The sequence below is a fragment of the Pristis pectinata genome, chromosome 10, assembly GCF_009764475.1.
Source record: "Pristis pectinata isolate sPriPec2 chromosome 10, sPriPec2.1.pri, whole genome shotgun sequence".
In the NCBI taxonomy this organism is placed as follows: domain Eukaryota; kingdom Metazoa; phylum Chordata; class Chondrichthyes; order Rhinopristiformes; family Pristidae; genus Pristis; species Pristis pectinata.
Window position 1 is genome coordinate 53,503,074 of NC_067414.1, and position 18,266 is coordinate 53,521,339.

At 38.2% G+C, this 18,266-nt stretch overlaps 1 protein-coding gene across 6 annotated transcripts in view; it reads left to right on the forward strand.

Moving 5' to 3' along the window:
• Positions 1-18,266, forward strand: part of itsn2b (intersectin 2b) — a 158,124-nt gene that overhangs the window by 86,572 nt on the left and 53,286 nt on the right. For 4 of the 6 annotated variants that reach the window (XM_052024030.1, XM_052024032.1, XM_052024033.1 and 1 more), the window contains 8 exons: positions 1,611-1,698; positions 2,207-2,340; positions 5,467-5,547; positions 9,787-9,926; positions 11,735-12,261; positions 13,997-14,124; positions 14,727-14,902; positions 16,576-16,720. In XM_052024030.1, the coding sequence (XP_051879990.1) occupies positions 1,611-1,698; positions 2,207-2,340; positions 5,467-5,547; positions 9,787-9,926; positions 11,735-12,261; positions 13,997-14,124; positions 14,727-14,902; positions 16,576-16,720 (1,419 nt within the window). The remainder of the gene's footprint in view (positions 1-1,610; positions 1,699-2,206; positions 2,341-5,466; positions 5,548-9,786; positions 9,927-11,734; positions 12,262-13,996; positions 14,125-14,726; positions 14,903-16,575; positions 16,721-18,266) is intronic. The other 2 variants (XM_052024034.1, XM_052024035.1) reach the window with 1 other exon arrangement.

Sequence of the window (18,266 nt, forward strand, 5' to 3'; positions counted from 1 at the left end):
CAGTAAGTTTGTTTAACAAGGTTAGAGCACATGGAATTGGGGATGTAGTGCTGACTTTGAATGAGAATTGTTTGTGGACTGAAAGCAAAGATAGGAATAAACTAATCATTTTCAGGTTGGGAAGCTTTGACTAATGGCGTACTACAGGGTTTGGTGCTTGGACCTCAGGTATTTACAACCTATATCAGCAGTTTGCGCAAGGGAACAAAATATTATATTTCCAGATTTGCTGATAGTACTGAACTAGGTGGGATTGTGAGACCAAAGAAGGATGTAAAGAGGCTTGAAGAGGAAATGGACATACTGAACAAGTGGACAAAAACATGACAGATGGAATAAAATGTGGAAAAATGAAAGGTCATCCAATTCAGTAGATGTAGAGATGGCCTCCTCTATGTTGGTGAGACTAAACGCAGACTAGATGACCATTTCGCAGAACACCTGCACTCTGTCCATAACTGTGATCTGCGTCTCCCTGTTGCCAGTTACTTCAACTCCCCCTCCCACATTATCACTGACATGTCAGTCTTTGGGCTTCTCCACTGCCAGGAGAATTGCAAGCGCAAACTAGAGGAACATCACCTCATTTTCTGTCTTGGAATCTTGCAGCCTAGCAGCATGACAATTGAATTCTCCCACTTTGTAATTCCCACCCCACTTCCCCACAACCCCCACCCCCCCCCCCCCACCATGCTTCTTCTCTTCTTCCCTTTCCTAGCCTCTCTTATTTCCCTGTCTTTCCTTACCTTTGACCAATCCCTGGTGGATCTGCTCCCTCCTCCTCCCTATTGTTATCTTTTACCTGCATCTACCTATCACCACCTTGTGCCCATCTCGCCTCCCCTCTTTTGTCCACTGCTCTGTTTTTTCCCCCTATATATATTGGGCTTCCCCTTTTCTATCTTCAGTCCTGACCAGAAATGTTGACCGTCTGCTTTTCTCCACGGATGCTGCCTGGTTTGCTAAGTTCTTCCAGCATCATAGTGTTTTTTTAATTACTTATCAGCCTGTGGCTGACTGCTGTTGAGGTGCTGTTGCAGGCAGGTGTGTATGGGTTAATTTGCTGAGGAGTTGCAAATGAGCAATGTGCAGTCATCAGTAAACATCCCTACTTCTGACCTTGTGATGAAATGAAGGTCATTGATAAACTGTGCCAGGAGTCAAGTATGTAGCGTGTTGTGGTGGGGTCTGCATATTTAATTTTTAATCACTTTGATTTGCTCATTCATTTCTCCTTGTTCAGGCTGGTATGATTGGGGGTAGGGAGGGTCCTGAGGTTATATGGCAAAATGGGACATTATTAGAATATGTTGGTAGCAGAGCAGGAGGACTGGAAATGGATAGAGTAGGTTACTTGATAATTAGTAAGAGAGATGAGGCTAGCAGTGATAGAATAGAAAGCCTAACATCTGTACTGGTAACACATGAGTTTGGATCCACAGTAAACACCTTGCTTTATTTGTAACCTGATGTCTGTATGAAGTTATTCTGAGAATACCTGGAACCTTTTAACTTTAAAGTTAAATTATTGGCAAATGTGTTCTATAGTATTTTTTTGTTTTAAATTCAGTCAAAAACTTGTTCATTATCATGAAAATGTGTTCTTGTAGGAATGTCAGATTATGCTGAATCAGCTCATTCCTGTGAAGCAGGCATTGAGTAACCAAATGAAAGAATTTCAGCCCAACTCTAACCAGAGTGAGTATATTCTGTTCTTTATATTCACCCTGTTTGCATTTCACTTTTCTTAAGAGTTCATGCTAATTTATTGTACATAGTTGCTATGTTTCAGCATATCAACGTGAGTAGACACCCATGTTTTCATTATCTGAGTGATTAGCTGCAAAAATTATATTCCAGAACCAAGGCCCAAAAACCTGCCTAACGTTACATCATTCTGGGTTGTTTAAATATTCTACCCTACAGCTAGTAGACAGGAGGAGGAAGCAGATGACTTTCTAATGTTCAACAGAAGCCGAAAATCAAAAAAATGCAGATGCTGGAAGTCTGAAATCGAAACAGGAAATGTTTGGAATGTGACATTTTTTAATAAAAAATCTATAGATGCTGCCTGATCTGCTGAGTTTTTCCAGAGTTTTATTCAGCTGAAGCTATCCTTTTGCATTGCCACATGTCTAAAACAAAACAAGGGTTAGAAATCCACAAGGTTAGCAAATTTAGTAAAACTTCTGTTCTTCTGATACAGGCCTTGAGCTGTTGAAGCATAACCACACTGAAAAGAGAGAGTCTTGTGAACGGCTTCATCAGCAACTGAAGGAACTGGAGAAAGAGACAGCTGACAAACTTTCTGAAATGGATGCTTTTAACAGCCAATTGAAGGTAATGTCAAAACAGTATTAACAAATGGACCTAATCATCATTTTGAAAGAAAGTTGCATTTAATCTCAACTTTAATATTAGTCCTTGACCATTCTGTTGGACAAACATTTAAAACAAGTATTCCCATTGTCTCCCCAAAAAACCTGTTTATTATTGTATCACTTGGCAGCAATCTGAACCCAGAATCTGGCTTAGTTTTATTGTTGTCTCCTGTGCCCAGGGATGCTGACTAACTTGTGTGCTTGCTGAGATCAGCTAGCTCAAACATTTAACCTGTTTTTAAAATAATAAATGTTACTTTCCATGGTATGATATATCCAAGAGGACAAATATTTTGTTGAGATGGGATTTATATTTTATTCATTGACTTTTGATGCCAGCTTTTGGTTCTTTGATTTTCCAGAAAGTGTTCCCTTATTTTAAGTGTCCTTTTTTTTTCTCACCAGTCATCTTCTGAATTCTATGACAAAAGTGTACATTACCTACTTATTTAGCCAAAGCTTAATTTAAGTTGGCTGTAAGACTCTTTCAGGAAGTGAACAGGGTGTGTAGAGAGACTGGGTGATTAGACTGGAGTGGAAAAGGTTCCTCTCCAAAAAAAGGCGTTTGCAACCTGCACATCAGTAAAGGATCTGCCCCTGATAAATCCATTTTTAAAGCAATTTCAACTCCTTGAGTTGATTTAAACTTTGTGGCCTTGGAGCAATTCTGGTAGAGTCAAAAGAATTAAAAAGTAGCAGTTATGTTGAACAATCTTTAATCCTAATCATCAACTCCATGAATTGAATGTTGGTCAGCTGGATAACTGATATTCATGGACAACAGATATGTTGTCAGAACAATATGACAGATTACACCAGCTGGGAAAGTGCATTCGAAAATGTGATTTGGTGTGTTGTTTGATCGCTGCCAGAACTCTGATAAATGTAGATTAATTTGGTGAAACATGAGATCAAGACTTGTGCCAGTTTCAAGTAAAACTATTTTTAAATTGTACCCCCTAATGTAAGGACAGAAATGGATCAAGGGAAAAAGGAAACATTGAATCAAAGGTTCACTAGGAAATGGGAATATTAAAAGATAGAACAGGATAGTAAATTCCAGGAATGAGTATCAGGAAGATAAGAATATGGAAGAGCAACAAAGAGAAGCATAAGGAACAGTGTATTAAAGGGAAGATAACGAAGACAAGAACAACAGAAGCAGGAAATAGGATGCAGGAGACTGAAAAGGATGCAAAATAGCAAATAATTTCTCAAGTAAAGAGAAATTTGACAACACACCAAATTTGTCCATTAAACATACTGAAAAAGAATCTATACTGTTTTAATCAAAAGCAATTAATCAGACTGGTGGGAGGCAAAAGAACAACTGGTATTCCAATGCAAAAAGTGTGGAGTGATGTGGGCTTTTTTCTTAAAGGCCTTAAGGAATGATGTACTAAAACCACAATGGCATTGTTTCATTTTATTTTTGACATTGTTTAAGGGAAGGTAAATTGGAAATTATTTAAAAGTTCATTGTATGACCTAGAGGAATGAAGCTTTAAATATGTTTCAATGGAGGAACTGAACTCCAGACAAATTTCTGACATCTAATTTTCTATGGATGATAAATTGACCGTATCTAAATGTGTAAAGTTGATTGTCCTGCCCTATAATTCAAGTAATTGTTAAGCTCTATAAAACAACAATTTTAACCTTGAGTTTCACTCCAGAGTTTTGAGCATAAAATTGCAGGTTGACACGAAGGGAATGTTGTATATTGGAGATGCTGTGTTTTAAATTGGGCGCTAATTTGAATACCAACTTTTGGATCTATTTAGAAGTTTCCATGGTATCATTTTGAAGAGAAGCAGGGGACTTATTCCCTGAGTCCTAATTAATATTTATTGCTCTCTGTTAACACAAACTAATTGGCTAGTTATAATTATATTGTTGTTTATGGGAGCTTGCTGTGTGCAAATTTGATAGTTGCATTTCCTTCATTAGAACAGTGACTACAGTTTAGAACATTACAGCACAATGCAGGCCCTTTGGCCCACGATGTTGTACCAACATTTTAACCTGCTCTAAGATCTATCTAACCCTTTCCTCCCACATAGCCCCCTATTTTTCTATCATTCACGTGGCTATCTAAGAGTCTCTTAAATGTCCCTAATGTATTTGCCCCCACAACCTCTACCGGCAGTGCGTTTCACGCACCCACCACTCTCTGTGTTTAAAAAAAAACACTTATCTCTGACATCTCCCTTATACCTTCCTCCAATCACCTTAAAATTATGCCCCCTTGTGTTAGCCATTTTTGCCCTGGGAAAAAGTCTCTGACTGTCCACTCGATCTATGCCTTTTATCATCTTGTACACCTCTATCAAGTCACCTCTCCTCCTCCTTTTCTCCAAAGAGAAAAGTCCTAGCTCACTCAACCTATGTAGAAGACATATTATTTTCATCATTAAAAGTTAAATTAATCAGCAATTTCACATCACAACTCAAAGGTACTATTTTGACTGAAGTTTGGTGGACCTGAAGCTGTTTTTAAAAAAAAAACTCTATATAAATACAAATCATATGTCTTCTTAATGTTAATATAATTATTTAAATAAATTAGATGATATCCCTTTACTAAATTTGTATTATAATTTAGTTACAGTGTGTTCACGTGTGCATTTACTGTTCATTACCTTGTACCTGTGTGGGACTTCACAATGTGCAACATTTTTAGTTAGTAACTATAACTCATTTAAAGATCAATGCCAAATTTAAAGATCCATATGTTCATTTATACATTGGTGCAGCAGCTTTCAATTTTCTATCCAGTTCATTCCAGAAGTACTCTGAGCATTAAGGTGAATTGGGGAAGCTGGTGAAATCATTGGCCCATGTTCATATAGTTACTGCATGAAATGGTTTGACTTGTTAATTTTTGTACTGTATTGTTGAAATTTGAAAAACATTTGAGTATCAATTTGAAAGAGGTTTGAATTTATTTATTTTAACATGCTTCTTTCCATTTCTTTACAGTGCACTCCTTAAGCAGACTCTGTTGGCCAAAATATAGTTGTTGTACATTCAGTGAACAAATGATATTTTGTTTATTCATTTCCCATACTTTATTATTTTACAGTGTGAGGAAATGGACGACTTTGTACTTGAGTGCCTTCTCTCTCTGCTGGGCTGTCTCAGCAGCTTGTTCCTTTTATTGAAGGTTGTTTGCTTAAAAAAAAGTCTTATTCTCTTTCTGCTTTCATGTATTCCTGTTTCCATAGTCCTTTACCCATTTGTGCTTTGTTGATATATCCTCAGTGCACATGACTAAGATTTTAAGCATGCTCCAGAAAGATTTAACGAGTTATTTTAACAAATAGAATCAAAAGCTAACTGTCTTTCCACATTTGTTAGAAAACAAATTGTGTCAACAGCATCTATGAAGACACAAGAGACTGCAGGTGCTGGAATCTGGAGCATAGATCTATGATCTGTGTACAGTCAGATGGTAGTTTTACATATAATGCAAGAATATCTATTTTAAAACAAAATAAGTGTGTTCTATAATTTCCCATGAGGAAGATCCATAAACTTACATCAGTGGGTCTGGACTTCATTTTCCTGAGTCTGAGAGAAATAATAAGATTACAGCAGTAATTAGACATTTTTAACTAATGTGTACAGCAGTCAAAGTATTTTACTGACATTGCTAGTTACAATTTATGAGAAATAAAATATTTTGCAAGATAAATTGCCGCATTGACAGTTCATTAATATTCAATTGTAGGAAATTGTGGCTATTTCCTTCTTCCCCTCAGGAACATTGGTCTTTTGGAAATGGAATATTTGATGGCCGCCTTGAGCCAGTCTCTAATGGCTACATCTCTACAGAACCCACTAGTCGTCACTAAATCATTAGTAGCATATGGTCCTTACAACTGAACCAACAGAGTATGGCTTGATCAGGAATAAGCTTAACAGAAACAGAATAATTTATTAATTCTAAAAAAAAATGTTTACTTTAATGAAAATCCTGAATATCTGCATCATTATATTGTTGCTACTAAAAATAAGTATATTTACATATTGAGGTCTTGATAATGTGGTACAATGTCCTGCAATGATTCTTTGAGCCTGATTGTGACTGTGCTCATAGAATCTGGGCAATGCATTCCTTGTAATTGAGGACAGAGGCCATAAGCAATGCTGAACACTATCCAGTATCCTTGAAGATGGGAGCTCTTCACCTTTTTCTCTCTCTCTCTCTCTCTCTCTCTCTCTCTCTCTCTTTCTCTCTGGAGATCAGTGCCTGTGGTATATTAACAAAATAATAGTAAGCAGTAAAGCACTATTCTGTACTTCTGAATACCTACAGAAGTCTATAGTCAGTTGTTGCATATCATGTGCTCTATTCAGTCATACTTCATTGCTGGCTGTTATGTTTTATGTAGTAGGTTTACTAATGCTTTCTATCTTTGTGTTTTAACCACCTTATTAATCTCAGATTTTTGTTTTGTTTTTTTTCTTGCTCTTCTGCTTGTTGAAATATTTACACATTGGCTTCAATTTTTCCCTCTATGACAAGTTTATTTTTATGCAGTACAATCCAAAATGGCAGTGCTGCGAGCAAGTTACTGAACCCAGGGATCCTTACTCCCTTCTGCTTTTGAGACAATTCTGGAAGTAAGTTGTGGGCCACTTCTCAAGAATACCTTCCATCACAGCCAACCATCCTTTGATGAGTTGTAATGGGGATCTGTTCCAGACTGCTGTGTATAATAGATTATCAATATTTTCTGAGAAGGGAGAGTAGTAGAGATGATTTTATCTGCTGTTCTTTCTATCCATCCATTCCTTCCATGTACACATAGAAAATCTGGCTGGGATGGGCGACATCATATGGTGTAGCACTTGATCAAAATGGCGGGATTTCTAAAAGTCACTTGTTTCCATTGCTGTTTAAAAGGTTATATCAAAGGAAAAAAGTAGACAGAATTGCTTGGTAAAAAGAATGTCAATACTTATTTTGTGGTGTTAAAGTATTATTGGTGGGGCATAGTTTTTCATGAGCAAAATAATTTTTTTATTTCTTTTTAATATCCTTTTCTGTAATGTTAAGGCTCAATCATAAGGCTCAAAGAGGGACATGGGAATAATAGTATACAAAAATTGTGTTTTCAACAAGCCTGGAGCTATTCAAATGCTTTTTGACTTTTTAAATGTGAGTGAATCCTTAAGCATAATTAATGCAAATCTTTAGCAAAAACAGAAAATACTAGAAACACTCGTCAGGTCAGGGAGCATCTGTGGCAGGAGAAACAGTTAACATTTTGGGTCCGGGACCCTTTGCTGTTACCAGGAAAGAGAGAAATACTACCTTTCAGTATGAGAGTAGGAGAGGGATGTGTAATTCAAGGGGAATATCTCAGATTGTTTTGAGTCCAAGTAGCTTAATGGGGGCAGTTGGCAGCATTTTAAGCAGATTTTCAGCATCTGCAATTTTTTTTTGATTTTTAAATGCAAATCTTTGGTTTGTAAGATAGCTCAATAGCAAGTAGACCTGTTGGCAGCTGTCTGTCAAAGGGAAAATTGGGGCCATTGTTTTTTTTAAGTGGAGACTTGCATTGTAATGTTTGCTGCAACAATATGAAGTATGAATTAGTCTCATGCTGAATAAAGTGTTTACCCATTAGAAGATGGTCAATGGACATTCTCCCATCACTTGCTGTCAGCACACAGTTTTAGATATTAGATTGCAGTATACTGTGTAAATCTTATAACTGCACTGAAAAAAAGCTTAATAGTTCATTCAGTTTGTAAGAGAGGACAAGAGAAGAAATTGAGTTTAAAGATTTAATCATTTCAAATTGAAAAGTGAAAATGCATTTTCAGGCCTGGAATCCAGCCCCTAAATATCAACTGATCCAAACAGTGCATTTAATACATGGTTCCAGAAATAAACTATCTTTACTTGACCTACTGAGTTCTTGCAGCAGTTTATTTTTTGCTGCAGTAAGCTTATTATTGTTTGTCAGCACTCTGGGCTCTGAATGTTCAGACTTGAATCTCAGAGGGCAAACATTTTCCACTCTGCTAAATCAGGAAGCTGGGCACATATCCTTCCAGTTCACCCTCAAATACCACTGTCCTTCATGGTGTCAACTTTGTCTGGAAATCCCTGAAATTCAAATACATGTGCCTGTCCTCATTAGAAGTAAAATCTAGGAGGCAGCCCAGGGCAATGGTGGTAATTCAATGAATCTGATGGTTCCTCATGCAGGAAACAGCTATAAAAGAGCTCATTGAAATTGCTGTCAGTGCCGGTGAGAGATCTGCGCAGATCCAAGCTGGTCGCTCATGGTTAGGTCCAGTGGGTTTTGAGCTTTTCATCACATAATATTTAGGCCCAGTTTCCAAAGGCCTCAAGGATCAAGCAGATAGTGAGAGGAAGTTGAATTTTTATTGCAAACGTTCAGCCTCAGTGCCACTGTGCTCTTCCCAGTCACCATGTGGCACAGGGCTTCAGGATAAATTGAGCAATGAAGTCACCAGTCTCTCATTTAAGAGTTGTGACTCTCCTGGTTCCCAACCCTGGCCACGTGGCTCTTTTGATTTTATGGGGAAAATTAGTGCCCCGTATCAAGACGGACAGCCAACTTTCCTTTCAGATGTGAGAAGTCCTGTACAACGTGAGACTGTTGGCAACCCAACTTGGGATGTTGCTGACAAAGCTGGTGTTTATTGCCCAAGGTGGTTGTGACCTGGCTATCTATACATCTGATAGGTGAATATCTCATAAAACTATTTTTGAGAGTAGCTAAGAATGAGATTTGGATTCACAAATACGCTAGAAGTAATGATGGCAGATTTCCTTCCACAAAGGACATTAATGAAGCACTAGGGCCTTCAATAGCAATCCTATTAACTTCATGGATGTCAGCTTTTATTTCCAGATTTATTTTTGAAATTAAAATTCATTTTTCTATATTTATGATTTTGAACTAAGGTCTCGGTCCAGGCTTCTCACTGCAGCACCAAATCACAGACCTCTCATACAGGCATATCAATGGAAGTAAATATTATCTGAAAAATAATGAGTCTGGAAGTGTTCTGTCCTCCTCATGCACTGAAGATCTGTATCACTTTCTGTGCAGTTAATTAATTTGGCTTTCCTAAACTTGACAACTGCATTTATTACAGATGATCAGATTCTTGTAAACAAGGGTAGTCCAGTAAGCACTGCCCGGAGCTTGATTACGTTTAGCATTCGATCTGTGTGCAGCAGGCGGTGGCCAGAGTGACTACAGGGTCATTCCTGTGCATGTTCTGCATTTCCATCTATGGTTTTTGTAAGGTGCATGTGTCACTCGCACTTTCTGGACTAATTTTTGTTAACAGTAGCAGCTAAAATGAAGTTGAACATTCAACACCTGTTTTGTTGCTCTATATAATCAAACAGGAACTACGAGAAAGCTACACAAAACAGCAGTTTGCTTTGGAGCAGCTCTATAGAATCAAAGATGATAAAATTCGAGCACTTGAAAGAAAAAAAAGTGAAGAGCTAGCAAGGAAAAAAAAGCAAGAGGAGGATGCTTTGAGGTAAAATCATTTGTGTGTTTTTGTTTAAGTGCCCAGAGACTTGACATTAGTTTCCTGTGATTGCAGCTGAAAATTTTTGAAACCTTAGGCACTCCAGTAATTTTAATTTTGAGATCTTCTAATTTTAAAATTGAGGACATTAAATGAAAGATTTTTCATGGGAAGAATGAGATAAGTGTTAAAAACAATATTCCTAGCAGTTGTTGCAGGCTGATTTAGCATAATGCCTGAAGCCTTTGTGTATGTTTCAGCTTATAATTGTAAACTCATTTTGTCCTTCGTCTCTCCCAGCTAAAGTGGTGGATTAGTTGGCATCCATGCCATCTAATGATTAAGGCAGCAGAAACTGTGCATCCCTTCTTCCCAAGAGAAATCAGCCAAGCACCGTGACTGAAGGTTACTCTAGTTCCAGAAATAAAGCTCATGGGACTGGAAAATGTTACTAATCTAACTGTCTGTATATGAATAATATGTTGACGTTTGTAATCTATATAAAATTTAGTTTGAATTTATCCCAATGCAGCATAACTTTCTTTTTGGTCGGGAGGATTGGAGAGTTTGGGCTACATAAGTAACGATAGAGTTCCCGCGTCCTCATCTTCCGCCCTAGCAGCATCTACATTCAATGGATCATCTTTTGCGATTTCTACCAGCTCCAGAGGGATTCCACCACCAGATCCACATTCCCCTCCTCTCTACCCTCAAGCATTTTGAAAGAGATTTTCCCTTCGTGACTCCCTGGTTTGCTTTCCCACCCTATCAATCACTTCCCATCCTATGCCACTTTCCCGTGCAACAGCGGTATATGCTACACCTGACCATTTCCCTTTGCACCATCCAGGGACCTATACGACCCCTAAAGGTGATTTCCAATCTAGTATACTATATATTCATGTTCACAACGTGGCTTTGTTACCCTTGAGAAACCAAATGTGGATTGGGCAGGGCACCTGTATTCAGCCCACTAGGGTGACCCCAAGCTTCCTGTTGCTTGCCACTTTAGTTCTGCATCCCCTTGTTTTAATGAGGCCCAATGCAAGCTTGAGAACAGCACCTCGCTTTCTGCCTGAGCACGTAGCAGCTCTCCAGACTCAATTTTGAATTCTCCAGGTTCCAATAACTTGCTTTCTCTGTCTGTAACAGAACTGGCCATTTCTGCTCTAAATCATCAATCTGTAATATCGGCTCAGAATTTTTCTTCTCCTTTCTCTCTCCATTAGCACACCCCAGCCTGTTTTTGTAGCACATAGCAATTCCTTGTCTCCCCCTTTCCCCACCCACCCCCCCCCCCCCCCCCCCCAGCTCCCCTGATTATCAACTTATTCCCACAGCACCCTGGCCTCAAACTATCACAGATATTCCCTTTGAACCTATTCATCCCTTCAACAAACTTTTCTGCAACTTAAAACATTTTTTTTTCTTTTTCTCTGTTCTGATTGAAGGGTTTTCGACCTGATCTATTAACTGCTCCTCCTTCCACAGATGCTGTCGGATCTGCTGAAGTTTTCCAGATTTTCTGGTTTTGTTTTAAATTTTTTTTGATGTTCATTCACAAAGAACTTATCCCATGGAAATTTACCCCACTCCTGTCTTTTCTCATTTCTCATTTCTTTTCATCCCTTCCAGTTCCTACATTGCCTTCAGTCATGGTATTTACTGTTGGCACAAAGAGCACAATACCATGATCCACAGAGCTTTGGAGTTATGGCAGGATTGATGGTAATTCAGTCTGGTTTTGAGCAGAATAGCTGTCACATTAGTGATTTTTCTAACATTGTCGTAAAAGTTCATTTTTACATTTGTTTTAGAAAAGCAAAACAAGAAAAAGAAAATACTTGGAAATTAAATGTCAAAAAAGAAGGGGAGGTAAAGCAACGACAGCTGGAGGAAGAACGACTTCAAGATAAAATCCGTGAGGAAGAAAATAGGAAAAAAGAAGAATCTGCTGCCAAGCAAAGGGAAGTGGAAGCACAAAGTAAAAGACTTGCTGAGGAGAAGCAACGCCACGAAGAAGAGGAGAAAAAAAGGCATGCACAACTTCAAAGGGAAGCCGAGGAGAAGCACCGTCATGAAGAAGAGGAGAAAAAGAGACGTGCACTGCTTCAGAGAGAAGCCGAAGAGAAGCGTCATCTTGAAGAGGAAATGAAAAGGAAAGCTCAGACTCAAAAAGAAGAGGAGACGAAACGTCAGCGTGAAGAGGAAGAAAAGAGAAGACAAGAAGCCATGAAACGAGATGAGTCTGAGAAACCTCAGGGAAAGACTGATGTTCAAGTTAAAGCCAAAGAACTAATGAAACACTTTGATGATAAGCCAATATATGGATCAAGGAAAGAAGGTAAAGATATCAGGTCTTCACTAGAATAATCTAATGCATGCCTGAATCAGGAGTTACATTCATGATCTGAGCACATAACAGAGGCTGATACTTCAGGACAAGGGCATACTAAACAGTAAGAATTCATTCTTTCAGATGAGATGTAAAACTGAGGTTCCACCTGTGGTCCCTAAGGTGGACATAAACTATTGCATGGCACCATTCAACAGAAATCATACTGGACCAGCCACTTAAGTGCTGTGGCGACAAGGTCAGAAGAGAGGTTGGATATCCTGAGGCTCACCTCCTGACACACCAGAACATTTCCACCATCAACAAAGCACAAATCAGGGGTGTTATAGATTCATTCTGTTTACCACTGGCACGTGTTAACTTTTGGTATCTGTATGTCCCTCTGAACACCAACATCTTTCAACCTCCCACTATTTAAAACAAGTTCTGCCTTTCTATTTTTTACACCAAAAATAATGACATTACATTTTTCCACATATATGCCATCTGTCATATCTTTGGCAACCCTTTGATCTTGTCTGTATCCCATGAGGCCTCTGCATTCCCTCACTGCCCAGCTAACTAACATCAGAAGCTATTACTCCTGGTCCCCTATCAATGACATGGATTGTGAGTAGCTGGAGCCACAGTACCAATCCTTGAAGTACCCTAGTAGTCACAGCTTCCAAATCCCAAAATGACCTATATTTTCCTGCTCTGTTTGTTGTCCATTAACCAATTCTTATTCTGTCACAGAATATTACCCTCAATCCTGTGTGATCTGATTTTGTTTAATATCCTCTCATGTAGCACCTAGTTGAACATCTGCTGACAATCTAAATTCATCAAATCCACGAGTTTCTGCGCGCCCCCCCCCCCATCTAGCCTGCCAGACTCTCAAAAAAAACCTTAACAGATTTGTCAAGCTTGGTTTCTCTTACAAAAATGTATATTGACTTTGGCCAATTCTATTATTATTTTCTGAGTACCCTGTTACCACTTCATAGATAATAAATTCCAATGTTTTCCCTACTGTTGATGCCAGGCTAACAGATCTTATAGATCCCTGTTTTATCTCTCCCTCCTTCTTTAAATAGTGGAGATACATTTGTTAACCTTCCAATCTGTGGAACTATTTGAAGTTCAATATAATATTGGAACCAGTCCATGGACTATCTCCATCTCTCCTTCAAAACCATTAGGTCATAGAGATTTGTCAGCTTTCAGTCCATAGAATCCATAGGAAATACAGCACAATACAGGCCCTTCGGCCCACCATGTTGTACCAACCTTTAAACCACGCCTAAGACTATCTAACCCCTTCCTCCCACATATCCCCCTATTTTAAATTCCTCCATATGCTTATCTAACAATTTCTTGAAGCTGACCAACATACCTGCCTCCACCACTACCCCAGGCAGTGCATTCCATGCCCCAACCACTCTCTGGGTAAAAAAAAACCTCCCTCTGATATCTCGCTTGAACTTCCCACCCATTACTTTAAAGCCATGCCCTCTTAGATAGAGTAGACAGCCAGCACCTCTTTCCCAGGGCACCAATGCTCAATACATCAGTCACATTAATATATCCAAAACTTTTATTAATTAATTTCTTTCAATTTCTCCTTGATTCTAGACCTATTTGGAATTGCACAATTCTTATTTCCCCTGTCTCAGTCTGTACTGAAACACAAAATAATGCTAGCAATTAGCAAGCAAATAATTTATTTAAATGTTTTCTACAGTGCCAATCAACAAAAGTAAAATCTCCATGCATAGAAAGTCTGCTGTCTTGACAAATTATCGAGCATTATATCCATTTGAAGCAAGAAATAATGATGAACTCAGCTTTCAGACAGGAGATCTAATAGAGGTAGGAATGTTTTTTTTTAAGTGAGTTACTCTATTTTTATTTGTTTCTGATCCTAGTTGATGGATAGAAAATGATGCTTAAAATATATGTATCCAGATACAATAAGTGTCTCAAAGTACAGTAGATTAGGTAATTCCTAAACCTTATTAGTCTCTGACACGGGTATTTCATACATAGAACCTAAATGGTTGTTTTTTGTTACCCAGGAAAATCCATGTTGGCCTGTTATGAGAGGCACTTCGTGATGTGTTAATGGAAATAAGATTTTTGTATACTCTGGTATCCCTGCACCCAAGTCCTGTCTTGAACCCACTGTTCTTCCTCTACTTTACTGAAGACTTTGCTCATGTATAGTTTCACAGATACCATGTTGAGACGTAAACACTGCATTCAGTCCATTTCACATCCAATGGCCACAGTGAATGCTACATTATAATCTCACTGTCTACATCAGCACATAATGTGTGGTTTTATCATCAATGTATTGATGATTTGAACAGCAACTAGTACAATGTGCAATAAGTGCAGGAAATTGAAATTCAAGAGGAGAGTTTTGTTACTAGCTTTTATTCCTGTGTCTGATTGTATTCTGTCACCCACAGGTTGATGAAACAGCTGAGGGGGAGTCAAGCTGGCTCTATGGGACTTTGCAAGGAAAAGCTGGTTGGTTCCCAGTAAACTACGTGGAGAAGGTGACAGAGAATGCAGCTTCTTTATCCCCCAAAAGGGCTTTATTGCCACCCTCAAAACCTGTTTCAACTACCTCAATTTCTCCGGGGTTCGTGTCTGTTTTTCATTATATTAAGGTCTTAAGTCACTTGACTTGATATTCAAATTCCATAATAAGACTGTAGCAGCATCATTTTATTTAATTTATAGTCTTGGGGTGCTACCTTCATGATTTGAAACATTTTCAAAAGGATTCTAATTGAAGTTTGCACCAGTTTACTCTAAATATCAATGCTACATTAATTAATTAGTTTTTAGTTTCATGTTCCTTTTTAGATGTTCTGTCTTAGATTATTAATCTGATGGTTGTGACCTCATTCCCTGCTCTTGCCTTGAGACAAAATAAATTGGGTAATATACCCCATGGAAAAGAAACTGCCAGTTCTCAATTTTTGTAACTACTGAAGTTATAATATACTTCATAAGATCTTTCCTTTATTTGAGAAATTGATGGAAAATAACATCAGAACCTGTTTGAAGATTGATGTTTAGTTTACAAAAGGTGACAAGCATAATTAATCATAATATAAATTGCAATTTGCAATCTCCTTGATTTCTTGAAGAAATATGATAATAAAATGATTGTAACTTTAAGCAACAAGAGCTTGTATTTATGTGGCATCTTTACAGTATTTCAACTTTCTACAAAATTTTGTAGGATGGTTATCAAACAAAATTTCACACCAAGCTTCATGAGGAGACATTGGAGCAGATGACCAATGTCTTGGCAATAGAAGTAGGTTTTAAGGACATCTTAGAAGAAAGGGAGATAGAGCAAATGCCAGAGCTTAGGACTGAATAAAATCAATGTTGCTCAGAAGGACAGAATACTGGTGGTGTGCCTGGGTGAGAGTGATGGTACAGTATTTATGCCTAGAGGAATCCATTTATGGTTGAGGCTGCTTCAATGAGCAAGTCAACATTGATAGATCCACAAAAGGAAAGCTGATGTTTGCTTGTCAGCAGTGGGCATGAATGGCTTGCTGCTGGCAGCAAGTTCTAGCCCTTCATATTAAGCTGTTTTGGTTGCTTTTGCTTGCTGTCAAGCTCCAAAGGATAGCAATTCCATGAGTGTTTCTGAGTCTATTATTTTAGCTGGAAGATCAGTGGAAATCCTGAAGAAATTCTGCAGGTAGCTGCTTCTGGTATTTCTCTAGGACTTGTGCCATTTCTCTCTGTATTAGGTCTCTCTGCTTTGCCCAACCTTGGGGAACAACCATCCAATCAGCACTAGAGAAGAGGGTTTCATTTGATTAGTTGTTTATATTTTATTAGTGTACCTGATGAAAATAAAAGACCCATCTTAAATATCTTCTTGGTCAAATGTATTTGAGGATAAATGGATTTATGGCTGAGTAATGGAACTAACTGTGAGAGTATGATTCTTCTTAAATTCAGTCTAGTAGTATCTCATTTGTCATTCTATTCAAAATGTTATATGTACCAACTGATAATTTTACTGGCTTCCTACAAATCTCTGTTTACTATTTCACCAGTGAAATAAGTGTTCATAATTTTGATCTGATACAGAAATGTTGAATGAAATACTGAAGTGGCACAGAGTGGATGAAGGAAAGTTGAAAGTTCATTGTGGATACCTGAACTGGACTAGTAATGATTCCTAGGAATATTTCAAATGGCATTACAGTGATTGTTAAAGACTCTACTTTTCAAAAAATGTTGATCTAAAGTAATGCATAATTTGCCAATTCATTCCAATAGACCTCAGGCTCAAAGTAAATTAGGTGAAGAAGGGAATATTCAATCAAGTCGAACCTTTTCGGGGATAAGTGGCAGTCCCATGTGGCAAAAATCTGCTTTTACACCAACTCTTCCTCCTGGTTCTGGGTCACCTATTTATGATCAGGTATGTCTGTGGTTTGGCCCATCCATTAGAAAGACTCTATTTACTCTGTTCACTTGCACTTAAAAATCTCCATACGTCTGTGAATTAAACAAAATTAGGAGCCATGATTTTGTAGATAATACATAAATTGGCCATATGACAGGTAAGGGAAAAAGGTTTAAGCTGCAGTAAGATAATGTTGGACTGTCAGGTGGGCAGAAGAGTGTCAAGTAGAATTCAGTCCAGAGACTGCATTTGGGCAAGGCAAGTAAGGCAAATGAATGCATAATAAACAGTAGAATACAGAAGAATGTAGCAAAGCAGAGGGAATGCATGTCCACAGATTCTGAAATGAGAAAAGAGATTAATAGCATCTTAAGATGGCCTTTGGGATACTCCCCTTTATTCTGTAAGCCATAGCATACCAGAGCAGGGAGATCATGCAAGGTCTGAATAAAAGATTTCGTGGCCCAGATCTACAAGAGAGAATGACATAATGGCCCAGAGGACTACATGTAATTCTGGTCACCATGCTACAAGAAGCATGTGGCAGCCCTAAAGAGGTTCCAAAAGAGATTTTTGAGCACATTTCTAGGGCTGGAGCAATTTAGTTATGAGAAAAGATTAAACTTGCTAGGGTTTTGAACAAAGGAGATTTAATCAAGATTTATAAAATTGAGAGACCTAGAGACAGTGCCTCGAAAGTACCTTTTTTCTTTAGCAGAGACGTCATTAACTGGGACATAGATTTGTACAAATTGATATAAGTAATAGGATCTGTAAAGTAACTTTTTTATATACAGAGACTACTGTGATTTGGAACTCGCTGCCTAAGAGTGTGGTGGAGACAGAACCTTCATTTGTCAAGTACCTGGATGTTTTGTACCCTACAGTGCTAAAACTCAAGAGCTGAAACTAGGAATAGTCTAAGAAGCTTCCTTTCTATTTGGCAGGGAGTATCTGGTAATGGGGATGAATGGCGTCCTTTGTCATCAATTCCTATAATTCCTATTAATGTGTATCTGCAAATGCAGTGAAATTGGATCTAACATTACTCATACCAACACATTCTAGCTGCAACAAAATGGTGCACTCCACTCTGCAGTACAGACATTAGTGAGTCCTTTACAGACTTTGCATAGGGTCCTTAGTGTAAGTCTATCTTCCAGGATGCTTAATGTGAACATAATCGAACAAAAATTGACATAGAGCCAAAGAAGAGATGTATTAAAATGTGTTCCTGAAAACTTGGTCTAAGGTTTCTGTAGTAAAGATATTGCTGCCAAAAGTAAGTTGAAAGGATTGGGTGATACACGAGCACTGAGTTGAAGGAGAATAGAGTTTTAGTAGGAAAAAGGCCGGAGGAGATTACAGAAGTAGGAAGGGGTGACAGAATTTTGTATCTTGTTCTCCTTCTGATCCTTATCCCAAAATGTCAACCTTCCTCTCTGCTCTATTACTGTCCTAGGGATGAATGTCAGTACAACTGCATCCCCTTTCCATTGAGCCTGTTGAGGCACCAGTATCTGATGTGTATGGGTGGTATTTTTCCAGTTATTCCATTCTC